General features: G+C 46.8%; 1 protein-coding gene across 1 annotated transcript; it reads left to right on the top strand.

Moving 5' to 3' along the window:
• Positions 1-3,010: 3,010 nt before the first annotated feature.
• LOC310661625 (uncharacterized protein) lies at positions 3,011-20,338 on the top strand. Its single transcript, XM_083408031.1, has 6 exons — positions 3,011-3,300; positions 5,760-5,939; positions 11,036-11,213; positions 13,724-13,873; positions 15,666-15,765; positions 17,974-20,338. Exons 1-5 carry the CDS (start codon positions 3,255-3,257, stop codon positions 15,751-15,753), a joined length of 642 nt encoding a protein of 213 aa, XP_083264157.1. The 5' UTR covers positions 3,011-3,254; the 3' UTR covers positions 15,754-15,765; positions 17,974-20,338.
• The last annotated feature ends 1,917 nt before the right edge of the window (positions 20,339-22,255 follow it).

Raw genomic sequence — 22,255 nt, 5'->3', positions numbered from 1 at the left:
AATTTCTAAAGGGGAATGAGGCAGGGAGTCACTTCTCAGCCAAAGGAATGAACATGGCAGAGAGTTAATGCTTTATTGTCAAAGATAATGCTTACAATTGCTTCTCCACACCAATATAACACCTAGGCAGCTGTTCCCAAGTCTGCACTCTATGGAGCAGTTGAAGCAACAGGGAACCACTCCCCTTCCACCAGTTTATGTACCTTCTTATGCCGGGCTGCGTGCATGCAGCCAAAGACTAGGTAAAAGGTAAAGGTAAAGGTAAAGGTAAAGGACCCCAGGACGGTTAAGTCCAGTCAAAGGCGACTATGGGGTGCAGCGCTCATCTCGCTTTCAGTCTGAGGGAGCCGCCGTTTGTCCACAGACAGCTTTCCGGTTCATGTGGCCAGCAGGACTAAACCACTTCTGGGGCAACAGAACACTGTGATGAAAACCAGACTGCACAGAAATGCTGTTTACCTTCCCACCAGAGCGGTACCTATTTATCTACTTGCACTAGTGTGTTTTCGAACTGCTAGGTTGGCAGGAGCTGGGACAGAGAAACAGGATTTCACCCTGTCGCGGGGATTCGAACTGCCAACCTTCCGATCGGCAAGTCCAAGGGGCTCAGTGGTTTAGACCACAGTGCCACCTGTGTCCTGCCTGCGTGGCAATGTCTTCTGCTCCTCCCTTTTCACTCCCCTCCTGGTACTACAAGAAAGTGATGCAGGAGAGAGTGGAAACCCCTGGCCCTTCCCCTGCCTGACCTGCCTCTTCCTCCTCCTCTTCCGACCCATCCTGTGCTCCACCCTCCAGCTCTGAAGCTTACCCTGCCTCCGATTCTTGCCTCCTGGCTGCCATAGGTCCCCACAAACCACTGCCCCCTATCCCAAGTCATGTTCCAGCGTGCTGCCAGTCCATTCTTCTTGTTTGCCCTGGCAACTGCCTTTGACGATAGCGCCTGGAAATAACGCTGTCATCAAAGGACTCCGTGCTGGAGATACTAAAATGAAGTAAACTACATGTTTACTTTACATAATGTGGTGCTTTATGTCACTTACCCAAGCATGACCCTTTGAGAGCTAATGCGTGCACTGAAAAGTTTTGGATCCACCTTGAGGCAACAAATCCAAAATCATGCACATTATTATATACAACCCCTTTAGCTGTGAAGAAAAATATTTCAGGACATATTTTCCTCTATCTGGCCAACCAACAAACTCCTTAAGTTGTACACAATTTTCACAGGCACTGGTTAATTGGTTACACGGGAGATTTCCTTGAACCTTCCTATGGATAATCAAGCCTTTGGTATCATCATTCTTTTTTGTGAGCTTAATATGTATTGTTTTGTGAGCTTAATATGTATTTTTCAGGTTTCTAGCACATTCATAAACAAATGTAAGTAAACAAATGTAAATTTAAGTCTCCATTCTGAAGGAAATCAGCCCTGAGTGCTCCCTGGAAGGACAGATCATGAAGCTGAGGCTCTAATACTTTGGCCACCTCATGAGAAGAGAAGACTCCCTGGAAAAGACCCTGATGTTGGGAAAGATGGAGGGCACAAGGAGAAGGGGACGACAGAGGACGAGATGGTTGGACAGTGTTCTCGAAGCTACCAGCTTGAGTTTGACCAAACTGCGGGAGGCAGTGGAAGACAGGAGTGCCTGGCGTGCTCTGGTCCATGGGGTCACGAAGAGGCGGACACGACTAGATGACTAAACAACAACAACAAACAACCATTATCAAGACGAAGGTCTACCATGCTTGCGTGTCGAGGATGCTGCCTTATGGTAGCAAGTCATGGGCAATTTACACCCACCAGGAGCAACGCCATATGTGCTGTGTCAGAAAGATTTTGGGCATCACATGGCAGGACACAATTCCAAAGACGTGCTCTCCCAAGCCTACATTCTCAGCATGCTTGCACTCCTGTCTCAGTGACGGTCTACGCTTCCTTGGTCGTCTCCACAGAATGGAAGGTGGTAGCATCCCCAATGGAGCTGGCTTCAGGCACCAGGCCAGTTGGCAGACCAACTCCGCATTGCAAAGATGCCTGCGGACGGGACATGAAGGCTGGCAACATTAACCACACCCTGTGGAACTCCCTAGTGGATGACCACAGTGCCTGGAGACTGTCAGGTCGTGTGTCCACAGTAGTGACCAGTGGGGGAATGGCCGCTGGGACAAAAGCAGAGAGAAGGAACACAACTGCGCACTTGCAGCAGCACAACCAGATGCCCCACCTGCAATAAAACATATCTCTCCCGTATCGGTCTCTACAGCCGCAGCAGGCGCTGTAACTCTCCAGCAGTCTGACGTCTCCAATGGCACACTCTTCCATTACGTCTCAAGACAGACAGACGCCAACAACCAGGGACAGACTTGGGTCTTTCAAATTCCAGTGGCACCCCATGCAAGGCCAAAATTTAGCACCCTTGCCAAAATTTGCTACCTTCTGTCCTGCCTGTGCACTACGTCATAGTTGCAACACCCTGTGGCAACTGCATCTGCCAACAACAGAATATATTTTCTGTTATTATTATTTTTCAAAATTAGCGATGGTACCTAATATTTTCGTATGCCACTTTGGGACGTCGAAATATTGAACAGTTTGGGGATGCATCTCATTTTGGGGAAGCGCTGGGAGATTCTCACTTTTTTCCTTTGGCAATGTGTAAGCGGCCCACCCCGTGCATTATTTAAGTGTGGCTTACACACCCTCGACATGCCCCCAAAGTCTTGGGAAGGACTGAGGAGAAGCTGAGCAGGTGTATAGCACTTTCGGTGGCGCCTGGGCCTGAGCGCAACATGGAGTTTCTGAATGCCAGAGCAGGCGCGCAGGAGAGTGTCCCCGGGGGAACCCCGCGCCCTTCATTCTGCCCCCCCGGGGATCCGGCCGGAGCTCCCTCTCTCCGGGCTCGTGGGGAAGCCGGTAGCAGCTCGTGAGCCGCGGCTGAATCACCTCTTGGCCCGCCTCGCCGCCTCTCCGCGCCCGCTCCGCCTCCGCGCCCTGCTCGCTCTTTGCGCCGCGCGCACCTGGGTGGCGTCTCCGGAGGCGCTCCTGTACCTTTTCCCCACCCGGCTGACGTCGAGCTGCGTCCGACCGGCCTGCCTGCCTGCCTCCACCGCATATATATCTCTCGGCAGGGATGGAGAAGGGTTGCCGTACGGCGCTCGCAGCTCGCCAGGCGCCCGTCGAGTCCCTCTGAGCCGGAGCCGCCTTTGCGCGCCTGCCTAGCCGTCCGCCCCCCGACGACGCGCCCGTGCCCTCCATGCGCGCCACGCTCGCCCTCCTCCGGCTGCTGCTCTGGAGCTTAGGTGAGCGGCGGGGCGGGAAGAGGGGCAGGTGGGTGGGCGGGCAATGAGACCCTGGGCTGGGGGGTGTCGGGGTTAACTTCGGGTGACAGACCCAAGACGGTGCGCTTTGGAGAGAGACGCACAGAGAGAGGCGTTTCTGGTACAGCGATGGGAACTTGCTACATTTTCTCTCGCTTCTCACGGCTTGGCTCCAATACCCGACGGCTTCCTGATTCCAGGAGGTTGGGTTGGAACAGCACCATTGTTTTGAAATAGGAGGCACCTGAAAGGCTGCAAGGGGGGGGGGGGTTCCTCTCCTTTTCCCACGCCCTACACTTTTGATCTGGCCTCGCTAACCCTACTAGATACTTGTTCTTCCCTGTGTTTGTGACATCTTAATTAAAGCTTCCTTTATTTTTAATTTTATTTTTAAACTGCTGTTCCCTCCATGCATCTCTCGTGCATTTCTGTGTCCTTCCTTCTGTGCTTCATAGATCATAGAAAGGTAATGCTGGAAGAAGGTACCACCCAGGGTCATTTAAGTCCAACCTCTCAACACACAAGGTCCCCCATCCAATTTGAAACCAGACCAGACCCTGCTTAGCTTTGCAAATGTGATGGCAGTTTTATTGTTGCACCATTCGGAGGATGACTAGGATGAGCTCACCTGTTGGTCTCCAAATGTTGTTGGACGCCAGCTCCCATCAGGCCCAACCAGGGTGGTTTGGTGGTCAGGGATGGCAGGGGTTGGGGCCTGACAATGTCTGGAAGACCGCAGGTTGCCCACCTAACCCACAAGTGGGACAGTTGGTCCAAAGGTCACCCAGTCTACTGACCTTCTTGGCAGAAGCTGCCTCCAGACTGCCACTGTTTTGTCGGCAGAAACTGGAACACATTCACCGGAAATTTAGGTTTCTGTAATTCAGGTGGATTGAGGTGCTCTGTTGCCCTAGTGCTACAATGCACTTTGTAAAAGCCCTCTTAGGAAAGTGATGGGGAGGTACACTAAAAAGTGTGGAATGAAGGAACAATTAATGGAAAGACGTGTATCTCCCCGCAAGTGAATCTGGGCGAACGCTTATTGTCATATAAGCACCCCATAAACAATTTGGAATGAATGCTCCGAAAAGATTGGGCATAGTCGTAACACCTGTGTGAACTCTGTGCAAGCAGATCAGGATGAATGCTGAATTGAACCGGTTGTCTGAAGAAGCTCTGAGTGGGGAATTTGAACCCAGCTCTTTCCAGTCCGAGTCAGGGGCTAACCATTGCACCTTGAGCTTAGAATTCATATAGCACCTCTTATATCAACAACTCTGCAAGATAGACCAGTATTCCTGTTTCTGCATTGTAGATGGGGGTGGTTCAAATAACAAAGAGGTTAAAGAATTGTGTGGCTTATGGTCTTTATAACATACTTACAACTGAGTATGTACCGCTATGTTAGGCTGGGCTTCCTTTGAGGAAAGTACTTATAGGCTTGCAGCCACAATGCACAGTTACCCCTCTTCTAGAAAGGTGCATTCCCTCTCAACTGTAATTTCTGTCTGACCTGGAAGCAAGGGGCAGCCAACTTTGTATACTCCAGATGTTGTGGACTACAGCTTCCATCAGCCCCAATGACGAAGTCAGGAATGATGGGGTTGCAGTCCAGCAAAATATGGAGGGTCCCGTGTTGGTTATCACTGAAAGGGATAATGAGTAGGCAATATGGGATTAGGCTGATTGGGAGTTCCTCCTATAGTAATTGCCTGCGCAGGCGTTTTGGTCCAAACCCACTGTGTTACTCTAAGATGTGGCTAATGTCAGCAACTCTCACTGCTCTGCGCAATGGCGGCTTGTTTGTCTTGGTCGCCGGATCCCCGAGAATCTTCATCTCGGGACGCACTGGATAGCTCAGTTGCTTAGAGCATGGTACTGATAGGGCTGAGGTTGCAGGTTTGATTCCCTATATGGGACACCTGCAAATTCCTGCATTGCAGGGGGTGGGACTCCTCAGGATCCTTTCCAACTCCATGATTCTTGGACATTAACACCCAATGTGCCATCCTTAGAATGATGGGGGAAATCTATGGCTTAGATACATCCGCAATCATGTTTCTGCTCCATCCCCCGAACCAGATATTCTCAGAAGTAAGTCGTTTTGAATTGAGTAAGTCCTTTTAATAGGAGTGGGTTTTCCCTCCCAATTCAGAGTCATTGTAGCCTATAGTGGAGAATCTGTTTCTCTTAAGCGGCGCACTGATTTTGTCAAACAGAGCATAGCAACCCAAAACTTGAGAGGCATTTTTAAAATACCGGGGAAGTATAAACGCATTTGCTCATTAGAAAAGCCGAGAGCTGCTTCTCGGGTGACTCACTGCTGCATAAGACTACATAAGTAATAGCTGCCTAATGTAACTTTCAGGTAAACACCTCTCTGCTGGTTTTGGCTGACTAGTAGGAATGGCATCCTGATTTGTCTCATTTCTCTCTTGCAGTGTGCCAGCATGCCGCTGGATCAGGGCTAAATGTGACGGAACAAGAGCAAAACATGCCCGTCCTGAGGACGCTTAATACACCTGCAACTGGGGTGTTTTCCTCGGGAGTTGACTACGAAGAGACTGAAGAGGAAGAGGTGGCGATGGCACCTCAATTCCTTGTAGGTGATTCAGCTACAGGTATGTCAAAGTTGAGCTTTTGCCTGTGGAGAGCTCTTTCGTCCTTGGCTGTGGGCCACGTGGAGACGAGCCTGCTGCCGGGATGTGGTGGGTTTTGTGCAAAAAGGTTGCTGCCGTGTGTCTTCTGCAAGGAAATATAGGAGAGAGTTTTTAGTTGGCCAGCTTTGATTACAACAGCATGCAAGCTTTAAAGGGTAAAGGGGACCCCTGACCATTAGGTCCAGTCATGACCGACTCTGGGATTGCGCGCTCATCTCGCTCTATAGGCCGAGGGAGCCAGCGTTTGTCCGCAGACAGCTTCCGGATTATGTGGCCAGCATGACTAAGCCGCTTCTGGCGAACCAGAGCAGCACACGGAAACGCTGTTTACCTTTCCACCGTTGCGGTATCACCCACAGCGCCACCCGCATCCCTGCATGCAAGCTTTAGGGTCCCACAAATGCTCTGCAGCTTTGTTGGTTCTTCTTCCTATGATCCAAGCACTTGCAGCTGGGCTCAACTATATATTAGCAAGATGTTAGGAGAGGTCCTAGGGACGCAGGTGGTGCTGGGGTCTAAACCACTGAACCTCTTGGGCTTGCCAATCAGAAGGTCGGCGGTTCGAATCCCCGTGACGGGGTGGGCTCCTGTTGCTCGGTCCCTGCTCCTGCCAACCTAGCAGTTCAAAAGCACATCAAAGTGCAAGTAGATAAATAGGTACCACTCTGGTGGGAAGGTAAACAGCGTTTCCGTGCATTGTGGTTTCCATCACGGTGTCCTGTTGAGCCAAAATAGATTTAGTCCTGCTGGCCACATGACCTGGAAAACTGTCTGTGGACAAACGCCGGCTCCTTCGGCCTGAAAGCAAGATGAGCGCTGCAACCCCATAGTTGCCTTTGACTGGACCTAACCATCCAGGGGTCCTTTACCTTAATTGCAAGGGGTTCCTACATTTTGTCAGGTATCCCATCGTGTAAAAGAAAAGAGAGAAATATTTTTATTATTAACCCAAAGTTCCAGGACAGGAAGAAATGAATGGATTTCAATTTCTCCCTCCTTCAAATTCACGTTTTTCATTGTGTCCACGGAATCATATAATACTCAAATTCCAGTGCTTTTTTTAAAAAAAGTGTTTAGGGGTACTTCATTTTGACTCAAGAAAATCACCATTTTATAGTTCAAATCGGGGAAAATAAAGTAAACGGACAAAAGTACAAATATTCACAAAACGTTTAGGGGTATCCGTACCCCTGCACCCCCCCAGAAAAAAAGCACTGTCAAACTCAATAATTCTGCTTTTCACTCACCAGTTGGCATTAATTTTCACTGCTGTGAGTTAATTACCCTATAACGTAGCAGCAATGGGCCTTAGACATATCTTCCCATAAGTCACACCAAGTGAGTATGAGGCTAAGTAGAAACTTGCCCTGCACTCCCGCAGCCCAGTAGGATTTCGTTCCTTTAACATTACTAAACCTTTTAAATTTGGGGTTTTCAAAATCTGAACAATGTGATCATATCTTGGGTTGCAGTTCTCCTGCAACCGCTGTGGGTGAGAGTTATTTGGAATATTATTTAATTAGTGAAACCTTGGTATCAATCTGATAAGCTTTCCCAGTGCATAGTTGCAATTAAGTTTTGGGATGGCAGCAGAATGTGTTGTTTGTAAATAGAGCTTTAAATTTCTGGAAAACCTAAAGCATAAGCTATTTATTCTGCTATATAGTAGGTGATCTGGGCTGCTTCTGGTTCATACTCCTTTTGCATCTGCTTGGCCCTAAGTCCATTAAAATAATAATCTCTGAAACTTGTATTTAAATATACATTTCAAAACACATTTCCTAGCCAAGTACATACTCTTCAAATGTATTTTTATTCCTTTTTGAGCCAAGATCTGGGCTGTAACACTCAATAACTTCAGCAGATAGTAGATAACAAAATTCCCATCTGTACATTATTCTGTAGATGGTTGAACTGGAATTCACCAAGAGTGAATTTTTCTGCAGTACACTGCCCCCAACGTGTTCGCATTCTGCTGCTGAGCCAATACATTTAAACCAGGCACCCCCAAACTCAGCCCTCCAGAGGTTTTAGGACTACAATTCCCATCATCCCTGACCACTGGTCCTGTTAGCTAGGGATGATGGGAGTTGTAGTCCCAAAACAGCTGGAAGGCCGAGTTTGGGGGTGCCTGATTTAAACCCTTCAGCCTTTGGTTCAGAAGCAGTCTCATTTTTTGGTTCACAGTTGAGCCTTTAACCCTGAGAGCTGACAGCGTTGTCGCGTTTGAGTTTTAAGGAAACGTTGGTTTAGGAGAAATATTTTGCCTTCCTAACACTCATGACATTTCTAAGACTCTTGAGGTAACTCTGTTGGCACTTTTTCGAAATGGACTGTTGTTGGTTCCAGAAAATAAAGGAGCATAGCTACGCTGCAAACTTATAGTGGTTGCACAAGTCTTGGCTGCCTCCAAAGAATCCTGGGAATTGCTGGCTCCATTGTAGAGTCAAGGGGCAGGATAAAACCATTTAAGCAAGAGACACTTGGAGGGCTGTTGAGCATTTTCCAAGCCATCGTAGGAACATCTGAAGCTGCCTAGTACTGAATCAGTCCATTGGCCCATCTAGCTTAGTTTGTTGACCAACCTGAAAGCCTTTGGCCTCTTCGTGGCAGAATAAAGGTACCATAGGAGCCAGTCCTCAGGGCTCAGTCTCTTGGCCATCCCTCAAAAATATTTGAGGGGGCCAAGCCCGAATGGTGTGCACACACAGCATCACATGATCGATTATGTGGGGTGGGGCTTACCTCCCCCTACAAAAAATACCTTATTGAAGTTGGCACCCCTGAAAGGTACAGTCAACAAACTAAGTACTTACTCTGGGATGTGTCCATGAATAGCAGCTTGAGGAGGATACAGACTACAAATTTCCACAGTCTCCAAAGGAAACCATAAAGTGGGCCATCAACGCTCTCAGCAATTCTCAAGTATCCGTATTTTTCGCTCTATAAGACGCACCAGACCACAAGACGCACCTAGTTTTTGGAGGAGGAAAACAAGAAAAAATATATTCTGAATCTCAGAAGCCAGAACAGCAAGAGGGATCGCTGCGCAGTGAAAGCAGCAATCCCTCTTGCTGTTCTGGCTTCTGGGATAGCTGCGCAGCCTGCATTCGCTCCATAAGACGCACACACATTTCCCCTTACTTTTTAGGAGGGGGAAAGTGAGTCTTATACAGCAAAAAATACAGTAATCCAGGTTGGGGGGTGAAGAACCACCAAGGTAGAACATACAAGGTTTGGTGATCATGGAGCCTAGCTGGCAGAAGTCTTTTGACAGCCACCTGCCATGGCTCAAAGTGTCATTCGTAATGCTAATTGCAATGTAGCCGTCATGTGCTGAGCAATGTGCGCCGAAAGGATGCTACGGTGTCAGTTTGTGTGCCTGACAGGGAGTTGTACTCCGTCCTGTTTCTCTGATGAGTGTCTCTGTATGATGTCTTCTAAACAAGTTTGTCATTCGTATGGTAGGTTTTTAGAGGTACACCTAGGTGGTTGTGTGTTTTTTTTACCTCAGGCTGAGAGAAAATGACTGACCCAACGTACTTCAGAGTTGCTGTGGGGGGGGAGGGGAGAGCTATGCGCATTGCTTAAGTTTCTTGGAGGAACAGCATGATTAAAATGCAATAAACACACCTACAACATGAAGTCTAGCAAGTCTTGCTGATCATGACCTAAAAAAACAAAAAAGGCCATCTAGTTATGTTTTGTGTTCTTAGTACAGTGGTACCTCGGGTTACAGACGCTTCAGGTTACAGACTCTGCTAGCCCAGAAATAGTACCTCAGGTTAAGAACTTTGCTTCAGGATGAGAACAGAAATTGCGCGACGGCAGTGGGAGGCCCCATTAGCTAAAGTGGTACCTCAGGTTAAGAACAGTTTCAGGTTAAGAATGGACCTCAAGAACGAATTAAGTCCTTAACCCGAGGTACCACTGTACCAGCAAAATGGAAAATTCAGGAGGTGATCCTGAAACTCAGTTGATGTTTTTGCACAGGCATGTATCGGAGGGTTGGGTGGGAATGATTTAAGAATGTCTTTCCGTCCATTAATGGCACATGTTCATTAGCACACCGCAGCAGAATCCCACAAGCATGCATTTTTAAACTGGGAGATGGCTGTGAAATCCTCTTTAACAATTCCTCCTGGGCTGTCTGCTCAGGCCTTTGAACCCCTCTGAAATGCAAATATCTTTGGGGTTAACCATATTACCACACTTCATTAGACTTGCTAAGCATAATTAGTCGACACTACTTAATTTGCCCTTCATGCTGAGCAGTAAATGTTTATGATAAAATTAGTCAACAACAGTTATTACTAGCTGGGACTTTATTGCATTTGGGAATCAAACTCGAAGCTATATTAAAAGGGCTTTTGCACATTGACTTTCTAAAATGTGTGTCACATCAACATAAAAAGCAGAGGGGAAAATTGTTTCACATCTGTGTCAGCTTCTTTCCTGGTCATATGTTACTTCTGGAGTGTGAGGTATGTACTAGGTCTAAAAATAGAAAGGGAAGCACTTCCTGAACACCAAGAGTTAAATATCTGGATCAGGCACCTTGGCCTTAGTGTACAAAAATAAATAAATCCTGGTTTCCTAGACTCTGTTCCTTGAGTTTCTGCTGGCACAAAGTTGTCTCCTCTGAAGACATAAGCATCTTTTGTTCATCTTCTGTTGTTGTTGTTGTTGCTGCTGCTGCTGTTTTTAAAAAATGCACCTAAAACCTCTTCCACACAAGAATATTTTCAGGGCCATCTTCAATTTAAAGCAGGATGCCCAATTGCTATCTTGTTAGAATAATGTGTATTCTAGGCAGGTCTCTAGCATGAAGGCCCTTTGTTGATCTTTGGACTTGCAGCCAAAGTGGTGTACTAGTTTGAATGGGAAACTGAGATTGAAATGCTACTGTCCTTGGCTACATCTCCCTCCCTCTTCCCCCATTTCCCTCTCAGTATGATCTAATCTGCAGTTAAAATACCACCCTGAGCTCATTGAAGCAAGGGCAGATAACTCGTCAATGCAAATGAACACTTTTTTTTCCCCTTTCCCCTTTCCAGTTCCATTTGAACTTAAAAAGCCAGCAAAACCAGAGAGCGGGAAAAAGAAGCCCAAAAGAAAGGGAAACAACAAGGGGAAGAAAAACAAGAAGAAAACTCCGTGTGAAGCAGAGTTTAAAAACTTCTGTGTACATGGGGACTGCAAATATTATGAACACCTTCGAAAAGCCACATGCAAGTAAGTTGACCTACTGCCTTGGAGGGCTGTCCTTCTGAATCCTGGACTTTTGCACAGAATTGATTGATTGATTGATTGATTGATTGATTGATTTATATACTGCCCACCATCATAAGATCTCAGGGCGGTTTGCAGAATAAAATACAGGATCAAAACAAAAACAAAAGGTGTTTAAAGCCACAGCCCTGAGCACAGAGCTATTATATGGGCAGCAAAACATAGAAAACACAGATCTGTTGATAAATAGTTTACCACGTTTTTTTGTTTTTTGTTTTTTTTAAGTGGGTGGGAGAATTATTGAGAAATTTTGGGAACAAAGCTCTTATCAACCCACAGTCAACCTGCCAGGCTGGATTAACCATGAAGCAAAATAAGCCCATCAAGGGAAGGGGGTGCATCACATAAATTTCCCATTGTTGGTTTTTTTAACATTAATGGTCACAAATTTCTCAGCTGAGCATTTGTTTTCTCAGCTGAAGTATATTAAAAATCCCAACAGAAAACCATGCCACAAGGCAGGCTGGATGCCTTATCTCTGCTAAGCATAGAAGCAGATGTGTTGCGTTAAGGTGAGTTTTGAGGATCTGATCAGAGGCTTTGCAATTAGAAGAAAGCAGGAGAAAATAGTGATGTGGGTGGCGCTGTGGGTTAAACCACAGAGCCTAGGACTTGCCAATCAGAAGGTCGGCGGTTCGAATCCCTGCAATGGAGTGAGCTCCCGTTGCTCAGTCCCTGCCCCTGCCAACCTAGCAGTTCAAAAGCACATCAAAGTGCAAGTAGATAAATAGGTACCGCTCCAGTGGGAAGGTAAACGGCGTTTCTGTGCACTGCTCTGGTTCGCCAGAAGTGGCTTAGTCATGCTGGCCACATGACCTGGAAGCTGTACACCGGCTCCCTCGGCCTGTAAAACGAGATGAGCTCCGCAACCCCAGAGTCTGTCATGACTGGTCCTAATGGTCAGGGGTCCCTTTACCTTTATACAAAAATAAACATTATTTCCCATCTTACTGCAGGTTTTGTTTCGTTTCAAAAAATAAAATGGTATTTCACGGTTTATCATTGTTTATATTTTGAATTGGATAGATATGTGGGCACCGAAATAATTTAAGTGCTCGGGGCTTTGAAAGGTCTTAATCCGACCTTACCTTCCTGGACAAAGGTGTCACAGAAACCTGGATATGGGTGCTGCTGCCTGGTCTCTGCATTGATTGGAACGAGCCCAAGGCCATTGTTAGAATAACTGTGGTTTTTATACATGTATTCTAAAGAAGAATAGTAACGGATGGGTTTCTTTCTGAGCAACCTTTTGTGGGCCAAAGGTTGGGGGGGGGGGAGAGGCAGGACCAATAGCCAAAATGGGTGGGGCAAAAATTGTACAGAAGTCTAGTTTCTGCATACGGTAACAGCTGCCTCTCGTATCTTCCATTCAGGCAGATGAAAGGTATTGCTGGAATTTGAGAGCACATAACTAGCCGAAGCAAATACGTCTGGGGTGCAGAGTCAGGCCGTTGAGGGGTGTGTCCTTGGGAAAATTCCAGAACATCTAGAACAATAATGAGTTATGTAAGCTGCCCAATGGCAGGAGAGGGTTCCCGGGGACAAAGGTACCCAAACGTTGGTGGGTTTTGCTGACTGTCTTGTTAGCACTTCTGATTGATTCACTGTGTCGCCCGCAAGTCCTCCTTGCCATGTACATTTTAATTTGCTCGTGTGTTAAAAGAAAGAATGAAGTACGCTTTTCCTGGAATGTCCCAGCCAAACTACTGTATTTTTCGCTCTATAGGACACACTTTTTCCGCTCCAAAAATGAAGGGGAAATGTTTGTGCATCCTATGGAGCAAATGCAGGCTCCTTGGCTTCAGTGAAAGCAACGCAAAGCCTTCAAAGCGCAGAGGGAGCGCTCCCTCTGCGCTCCAGAGGCTACGCGTTGCTTTCGCTGAAGCCTAGAGAGTGAGAGGGGTGGGTGCGCACCGACCCCTCTTGCTCTCCAGGCTTCAGGGATAGCTGCCTGAAGCCTTTGGAGTGTAGCGGGACCTCGCGCTGTGTTCCAAAGGCTTCGGGTTCCTTTTGCTGAAGCCAGGAGAGCAAGACTCTCCTGGCTTCAGCAGAGAGGGAGAGCTGCGCAGCGCCCCTTCAGTGAAGTGGGAGGAGAAATGGAAGGGGCTCCATTTCTCCTGCCACTTCGCTGAACGGGCGCTGAGCAGAGGGGGGGAGCATTTTTTTCCCTTGTTCTCCCCCTCTAAAATAAAGTGCGTCCTATGGTCAGGTGCGTCCTATAGAGTGAAAAATATGGTGATTGCAGCTTAGCCTACAGCTGGCAAACTCCTCACTGGCGCTGTTGGATCGGACAACATTACATGGTGAGATCCTGGTCTCCGGGCACCAGCATCTTACAATGTGGTGCTGATGAGCTGCAGGAGGTCTTATCCGAATGGCTTGCCTTGGTGTAAACTTTGAAGCGAGCGCTTGAAAAACTGTGCGGCTAACTTTTGTGTGTGGTCAATTTTCAGGTGCCACTCGGATTACTTTGGCGAACGTTGCGTTGAGCAGTTTTTGAAGACGCACATTACCGCTGGCAACGAAAGTTTCACATCCACAATACTTGCGTCGACGGCTGGTTTGCTCACCTTAGCTGCCATTGCGATCGTTGTAACATTGCTGTAAGTAGTACAATTTCGGTCCTCCGGTTTGTTGAAGAAACCTAGTAAATTGGCGGCAGAAGCACACACAATATTTCACCTACGTACACATTCTCCTGTAGTCCTTTTTTGAGTGTGTTATAGGAATAGGGTGTTGGTTTGCACTACAAGTTTGTCCTAAAGTATCCCATATGAATCCGAATCAACTGCCTAAGCAAACCACCTGGTGAACACTCTTGTAAGTTCAACATTTCAGAAACTTTTGAATTCCTTCAGGTCTCCCTTGTGTTTTGGTGATATCATGAGGAGCGGCCCACACTCCTGTGCCACACAATCTGAGGGGCCCCCGGTAGGAGGACAGATGGTATTCAGGCAATATCACTCAATCACACCATGCCAGCCAATGCCTAGCTAAGTGTGCCATCTGCATAGGTTTACTGCATGCGATAGCATAAAGCAATGTCCCACTCATGGGGAGGAAAGGGTTTAGTGGCAATCGCGCTGCTGCCTTTTGTATCGTTCATAGTAAGAATTCACCTTAGATGCTGCCTCACCCAGTTTAATCTACAAATAGTAAGGCAGGGCATTCCGGCTCATTCTAAACCCTAAAAATGCACAGCTCAGTGCTAAATCAACAGTTTATAGCTAGTTTCCATAGAGGCCAGCAAATGATACCATTTGCAGGTACCCGTCAATGCTTTTTTACTAGGCAAACAAAGCATGCACAAAGGGATCTGTCCATGGTATCTGTTGCTGGCAGCGATGTTGCAAACTAGCCGAATGTTCTTGAACTAAGAACAGAAATGCAAAGCCAATTCACTGCCTCCCGAAGTCTCGCTTCTGTATATATCACATTTCTCCAAAGGACTCAAGATGGCCGACATGATTCTCTGCCCCCCATTTTACCTTCACGAGGGCCTCGTGAGGGTAAACTGAGAACAGCTGGTCGGGCTGCCGGAAGCTACACCTGTTTGTGGAGGGGCCTTGAAGTGTCAGCCTGGATGGTGGTTAGCTGAGTTAAATGGATCAGGAACTCATCGTTGACACGAAGTGAAACCTCAGAGGCCCAGTCCACCTTCTGCTGATTCCATGATTGAGGATCCTTGGTGCTCATATAGAACATGATGTTATCTAGATGGAGGCTTCTAGAAGAATCCTTCCTTACCCTATCCCAATGGGGAGAGTTGCACAAACCTCAGTACACCTACTATGAAGGGCCTTCTCATTCTTTTCCCACCCCTTGCAGCAGATTTGGCCAACGCAGTAGGACATTTCGCAGGAATTAATGCTTGGACTCTGTTAGTCCCTTCTCTACCCCCTACCCTGAGTTCCTTAAAAGGGTTTGTATACAGTGGTACCTTAGTTTACAACCATAATCCATCCCGGAGGTCCGTTCATAAACCAAAACAGGTTGTAACCCAAGGCGCACTTTCACCAATGGGCCCTCCCAAAAATAAAAATACTGTTTGTAATAAAAAAAAAATGGGTTGTAATTCAAAAAAAGTTCGCAAACCGTGACACGCACTTCCGGGTTTGACGTGTTTGTAATCCAAAACGTATGCAAACCAGACTGTTCGCAAACCAAGGTACCACTGTATTTTAATGCACAGTAAACTGAAAGTACACACTCTGTTTCCTGATGGCCTTCTCAAAATTAGACCATGCACGAGGCAAGTTGCTTTGTCTCCAGATATAATAGGCAATGCTACGCTTGGATTTCAGATCACCAGAGTTTGTGAAAGGGGTGTTTTGTATACTTTTGGAGGGGGCAATCTCGGTTTTCATGACGGATTCCAATGTTGTTGCTTCACAGGGTAAGGAAAAAGTGTTCTGTGTGCGATGAAAAGGAAGAAAGGAGGAGGCTCCGGCAAGAAAACGGAAGTTCCAGCAATGATGTTTAAAGGGAACTGAAGGTAAGCATTGCCTCTCAATATGCATTCTTCTCCAAAGGTTTTAATTCTCCAAGAAACAAACAGAGAAAAATCCCTCTTCGTAGAACTGACTAGGGATAGCATCGCTTTGAGATAATAGTGCCTTTCAGGAGAAGAGGACCACACCCCAAATATATTGGAAATCTGGCTATGCATCATATTTGGAAAAGGGCCCTAGCTTGGTAGTAGAGCATTTGCCCAGTATGTCCCCTGAACCAGGTGGGCCAATGGCTTTCTATATATCCCTATCATCTGTATCAGAACTTCTACGGCGTAGTGACGAAGCACCATCTTGCTGCATCTATATGTTCACTAGGTGGATTAAAGGAAAACACTACATCTTCGCCCATTTCCACCCATACCCTATTACCAACCTCACAGGGCGGCTGTTATAAGAATAACAACAAAGTATAGTATGCCAAGAAAATTCTGAAATTCTGTATTTCCGAAATGATCACAGGGGTAGCGTTTTGTCTGTTTTCAAGCTTCGGGCAAGTGCTAAATTGTGCATGGTGCATTAATTGGCTCTGTAGGTGTGAACCGATGGTGCTTCCATTTCGAGCCATCTTGTTCCCCCTCTTTGGCTGCCATCCTGTTCACATCTACCGGGGAGTAGCCCACAGTAAACACAGTGGGACTCTCTTCCAATGCAAAATGTATGAGGTTGCCCTGTTTGGTTTGGGGGAAGTGAGTAGAGACAGACTATTTTCCAGTTCCACTGTCTGTCATTCCAGAGTTAAATGCAGTGGGTAGCGTTTCCTTGAAAGTATGGACCCTGCAAGAGATCAGAATCGGGCTCTACAGTTGCAGGCATTCTCTAGGGAACCATCAGATGCAGAGCTGTTATGGTCAGGTCAATATGAAGGCTCTGTCTAATTACACAATCCATCCAGGAGCTGTCTTACACTGGCTTTAAATAAGTTGGAGTTCTTGTTATTAAATATACCAAGAACTCAGGCTAATGTAAGTTTCAGTAGTGGGAGTGGTCCACTACTGAAAATCTTTGTAACGAATTATTGTGTTATACATATCTTTATGAGTTAGAGTTTGTAATCTCTGTTAGAATTTGTAATCTCTATTTGAGTTTGTAATTCTTGTCAGAATACATACTTTTGAATGGATTAGTTTTTGTTATTATTGACTATTGACTTGTGAGTAGGGACCACTCCCACTACTGAAACTTACATTGGCCTGAATTCTTGGTGTGCTTTTTTCTTGTCTTACACTGGCTGGCATTGGACATAGTCCTCTCTTGATTGGAGATTGATTCTGGGACCTTTTTCAACCCAAAGCACGGGCTCCATCACTGAGCCGCAGCACCCCTCTGAATACCAGTTTCTGGGGCAGGGTGTGGTTGTGCTCATGTCGTTTGCAGGCTTCCTTCATGGCCTAGGTCCCTCGTACCTACGGGACCGCCTCTCCCGGTATGCCCCACAGAAGACCTTAAGGTCCATAAATAGCAACACCCTAGTGGTCCCGGGCCCTAAGGAAGTCAGATTAGCCTCAACCAGGGCCAGGGCCTTTTCAACACTGGCTCCGGCCTGGTGGAACGCTCTGTCTCATGAGACCAGGGCCCTGCAGGATCTGATTTCTTTCCGCAGGGCCTGTAAGACAGAGTTGTTCCACCTGGCCTTTGGCTTGGAGCCAATTTGATTCCCTCCCCCTCTTTCTCTTTCTTTTTTCCTTTCTCCTTCTGTGTTGGAACTCCTATCTGGGGACTTCCCCGGCTTTTTTCTGGCACGTGTAGGACCAGTCTGGATGAAGCCTTGGTGAAGACTTGACGTTTTTATCCCCAAAAAAGTTTTTGATTGAGTTTCCACCGAAATGAGGCTGCCTTTTAATGTTTTAATGCTGTATTTTAATCTTGTTTTTCAAACTGTATTTCAATCCATTGTTTTTATATTTGGTGTTAGCTGCCCTGAGCCCGGTCTTGGCTGGGGAGGGCGGGGTATAAATATAAATTATTATTATTATTATTATTATTATTATTATTATTATTATTATTTCCAACACTGTGAGAACAGTGTGCTAGACTAAATGGGCCGTTGGCATGATTCAGCAGGCTCTTCTTATGTCCAGATGGCCCACTGAATCCTGCTTTTTAACTTTTTGGAAACACTTCTGGTAGCTCCCAGCTTGGCACGATGATGTTCCCTGTTGAAGTTGTTACCCAATTCTTGCCTCTTCTAGGAGATGCAGCTGGAAAGGCTGTCGCTGAAGCACACGCCCTTCCGTGGAGGCACGTCGGAGAAGGTCAAACTCAGAACCTCAGAGGAGCACGTTGAGAGCCTGAGACCTTGTCTGCCCAACATGGAAGATGCCGCAAGGAGGGGTTTTGCACGCCCTTGGCCTCTCTGCAGCTGCCAGAGGATGTCAAACAGGCCGCCACACTTGCAGGAGTCAACATCTGTCATTTCCACAGCCGCTGGAGAGCTGCCCCACCCTGCTTAGTACCGGAAGACGACCCAAAGACCCTGTGTGCGTTAATCTGTCACCGGAGAACTATCGGCAGGTAGTTTACAGAGACGTCTGTGTGCAAGGGGGAGAATTTAGGGAGGTGTTCATGCCTGCATAAAGAGATGGGTTTCTTCTTCTTCTTCTTTGTGTTGTTGCTGACTTCCACACACACACCCCTCGAGGTGAAAGGAGGGGAAACAGAGCAGGCTTTGAAATAAATCTCACGTTGCTTAAAGAGCTCTGTGACTCCCAGCCTGGGATAAACTGCACAGGGTGTGCCTCTCTTCTTCTCCTCCACCTCCACCTGTTGTCATCTTGAGGGCTCCTGCTTGCTGCCTAAAAAGGTGGCAGACCAGAAATGTCACTGCTGTCTGCTTTCTGTTCTGGAAGTCTTGCCGTGGAGGTGCACGAGCTGTTTCCAAGTTTGCTGCTGCTTTGGTTCTTTCTTTCTTTCTTTCTTTCTTTCTTTCTTTCTTTCTTTCTTTCTTTGATAAATGCACGTTTTTAAAGACCGACATCTCACGTCAAAACTCTCACCTAAGAGTTGCTTGTTGCTGCTGTCTCGGGGTTTGTCTAATCCCAGCAGTGGCATAGCATGGGCGGGGCAACTGGGGGTCAAAATTCTTTGGGGCACAAAATTTCAAAAGGGGGGGAAATGAAGTAGTCATCATAAATAAAAAAGAGGGTGCCCTCCCCCTCACACAGAAGATCTCCCAATGTTTGTGTGGGCAGACTAAAGGGTGGATTTGGGCGACGGCCAATCGCTAGGGTGCCCTCTGCACGGGCTTTAGAAAGAGACCCATTCCTAACCAATCCCCTGTCCCACCCTCTGCCATGCTTGACACTCGCAGGGCACCACTGTTGCCACTTGGGTAAGTTGCCCCTTCATTCCAGCCTATTGGTGGGCGGTACTGAGGATACTTGCTTTGCCCCGGGCTCTGGCAACGCATGCTATGCCACTAAATCCCAGTCAACTGCAGTGTGACAAAACTAGAGTATCGCTGAACTGTCCCTTTAGCGTTCAGAAGCCCAGGGCTGCTGTTTTCGCAACCTGTGCTGTGTAACAATCGAGACGGCTGAGATGTGGAAATAACACTAAAGGCCACCTACTGCAGTTCTTCTCAAAGCACAGATTGTTCTGGATTTAAGTAGGTTGGGAAGTGAATTCTAAATCAGCAGTCTGGTGGTTCCCGTAATCCTTGGAGAGCTTGCCATAAGAGAGGTCATAAAATGAGTCTGTTTTGCCAGTCCTGTTGTCTTTCTGCTTCTCCCTTGAAGTCTGGATCAGGTCTGGGGTTCCTGTGCCTCTCCCGATGTTTCTGGAGCTCTTTATCAGTTCTAGCCAACTTGTCCCAAGGTCAGGAATGATGCGAGTTATATTCAACATCTGGAGGAAAACAGGTTCCCCACCTAGATCCTTCTCCCACCTCAAGTAAAGAATAAATACTTGTGCCAATGTAGTAGCAGCGGCCCCTTCTCAGTACCCTTTGGAATACGGGGGCAAATGCATGCTAGAATATGCCATTTATGGCAAAGGTGAATGATGAGCAATCATATAAGACAACTTGCAATATTTTGATGCAACAATCGTGGGGGAAATGGATTGCTTTGGCACACAGACTTATCGACGCTCACCACCTTCAGTGGAGTTTTTTGTTTTGCTTTTTGAAATGTAAATCTTCCTGCACCGAACAGTGGCATGGCATATCTTAAGCAGTCTAATTGTGTGTAAACTTGCAACCACATGCTATTACTTTTTGCTTCCTGTAAAGTTATGTAGGACTTCCTGCAAAGCTGCATCTTAATTAACTCAAGCTACAGTCCTATATATTATTTCCTGTAAGCCCCACCGAACATTCTGGGATTTGCTTCTACAAGGGACTGAACCCTTACGTTACACTGGGTTGTGTGTATAAGATTGTTGTGACCGAAAAGGAGAACTTGAGCGACACAGTTTGATTTTACATTAGTGTAAATATGTATACGTGGAGAAGTTTTGTTTTTTAATATTGTAAATAATGTGTTCCTGTATTTAATATGTTCGCACAACTTGACATGACCTATTTATTTTATTAAACTTTTTTACATAAATGGAAAATAAGCGAGTTGAGTCATAACAAATTTGCATACTACTTGGCACTAGATTCTGAATGATTACGATTGCCTAAATTACTGGCTGGCACAATAACAATCAGGTTATTATAATGCTCTACAAATCTTCATTGGTTTCATATCGGTTCATTTCTTCATGGCTTTTCCCAGAGAATTTTAGAGACTCTGATTTGGTGAGTGTGCTAGATGCCTAAAGGGAAAGGGACCCCTGACCGCAGACGACTCTGGGGTTGCGGCGCTCATCTCGCTTTACTGGCCGAGGGAGCCGGCGTACATCTTCCGGGTCATGTGGCCAGCATGACTAAGCTGCTTCTGGCAAACCAGGGCAGCACACGGAAACGCCATTTACCTTCCTGCCGGAGCGGTACCTATTTATCTACTTGCACTTTGATGTGCTTTCGAACTGCTAGGTTGGCAGGAGCAGGGACCGAGCAACGGGAGCTCACCCGTCACGGGGATTCGAACTGCCGACCTTCTGATTGGCAAGTCCTAGGCTCTGTGGTTTAACCCACAGCGCCACCCGTGTCCCCAGGGGTCCCTTTACCTTTTACTAAAGCTATTGAACAGACGCAAGCAAATCACCATAACCTTTCCGCTTCCTTAAAGATCCCACCGGTTTGCCAATTTCTGTTCAATTTGATTGCCTTTCCTGATCAGCAGGCTGAATCCACTCCGGAGGAGGAGGAGCTGTAGGTTTGCAAATCATGTAAAGATGCCTCAAAGGAGAATTCACCCGAGAGGTTCTGATTTCCAAGCCCCAGAGGAAATGAGTGGGGGGTCTTCAGAAGCATTGTTGGTGCCCTTGCAAAGCCCAGGTTCATTTTGTGCAAGAGAGAGAACGTCCACTATAAACTCAAGAACATGACTGGCAGCCAGTCCGCCGTTGCGAAGCAATTTAGGGAGGAGGAATCGCACCTAACCCATCTCTCGATTTTGAGTTTTATCGTTGCGGAGCGAAACTTCCCCAGAGCCATTATTCTGACACTGCTTCTAGTCCCGCCCTGCATCTCATGAGAATGACACTGTACAATGGTACACCAGCCCTCCCTCTCTTGAAAGAGCAAGTAGAACAGGAAAAGCAGAATGTGGGCTGCCTATTATAGTGTGTCAACAGGGTTGTCTCAAGGAAGCCACAAATAGCATCTAGAATTAATGGTTGTCATCCTTATGCCTGTTTTGGTCATACTGGCTTGAGGTCGTCTCCTGTTTATAGAGGGTGGTAGCCTTCGTGGGGAAGTCGACCTTTTAAGGTTGCTGCTCTCCATGACACTCAGTTATTCTAATAGAATGGATTCATACTTGTGGATTGTGGCCTGAATTCTTCATGGCGACCCTCTGAAGATGTGTGTTTGCTTTTTCTTAAATTCATCATTGGTTGCATCTTCCAAACTGGTCAGTTGACCCACAGTGGATTGCACCAAAGTTCCCACTGCCATTTTGTTTCTAAAGCATCAAAGGGGATGTGTGGTCTTCAAGATGTTGCTGGACTGCAACTCCCAACACCCCCAACTGTTAGCTATTTCTGCTGAGGCTGATGGGAGTTGTAGTCCAGCAACATCTCAAAGGCCACAGGGGTAGAGGCAGCGAGTGTCCAATAAAGCACACAGCACCTGACGGACCTTGGTCTGAGCCAGCAATGCAGTTTTGATAACCAGGTAGACATAACCTTTCAAGATCAATTACAGCAACTGCTTCTCCCATGGTGTAAGCCCACCTGCTCTCACCTCTCGCTTGACAGATGCACTTTGCAATATACCGTATTTTTTGCTCTATAAGACTCACTTTTTCCCTCCTAAAAAGTAAGGGGAAATGTGTGTGTGTCTTATGGAGCGAATGCAGGCTGTGCAGCTACCCCAGAAGCCAGAACAGCAAGAGGGATTGCTGCTTTCACTGCACAGCGATC

Source organism: Podarcis tiliguerta, assembly GCF_965153285.1.
Source record: "Podarcis tiliguerta genome assembly, chromosome: 13".
Lineage (NCBI taxonomy): Eukaryota > Metazoa > Chordata > Lepidosauria > Squamata > Lacertidae > Podarcis > Podarcis tiliguerta.
The sequence above is the reverse complement of the archived record's forward strand: the minus strand, read 5'-3'. Positions and strand labels throughout refer to the sequence as shown.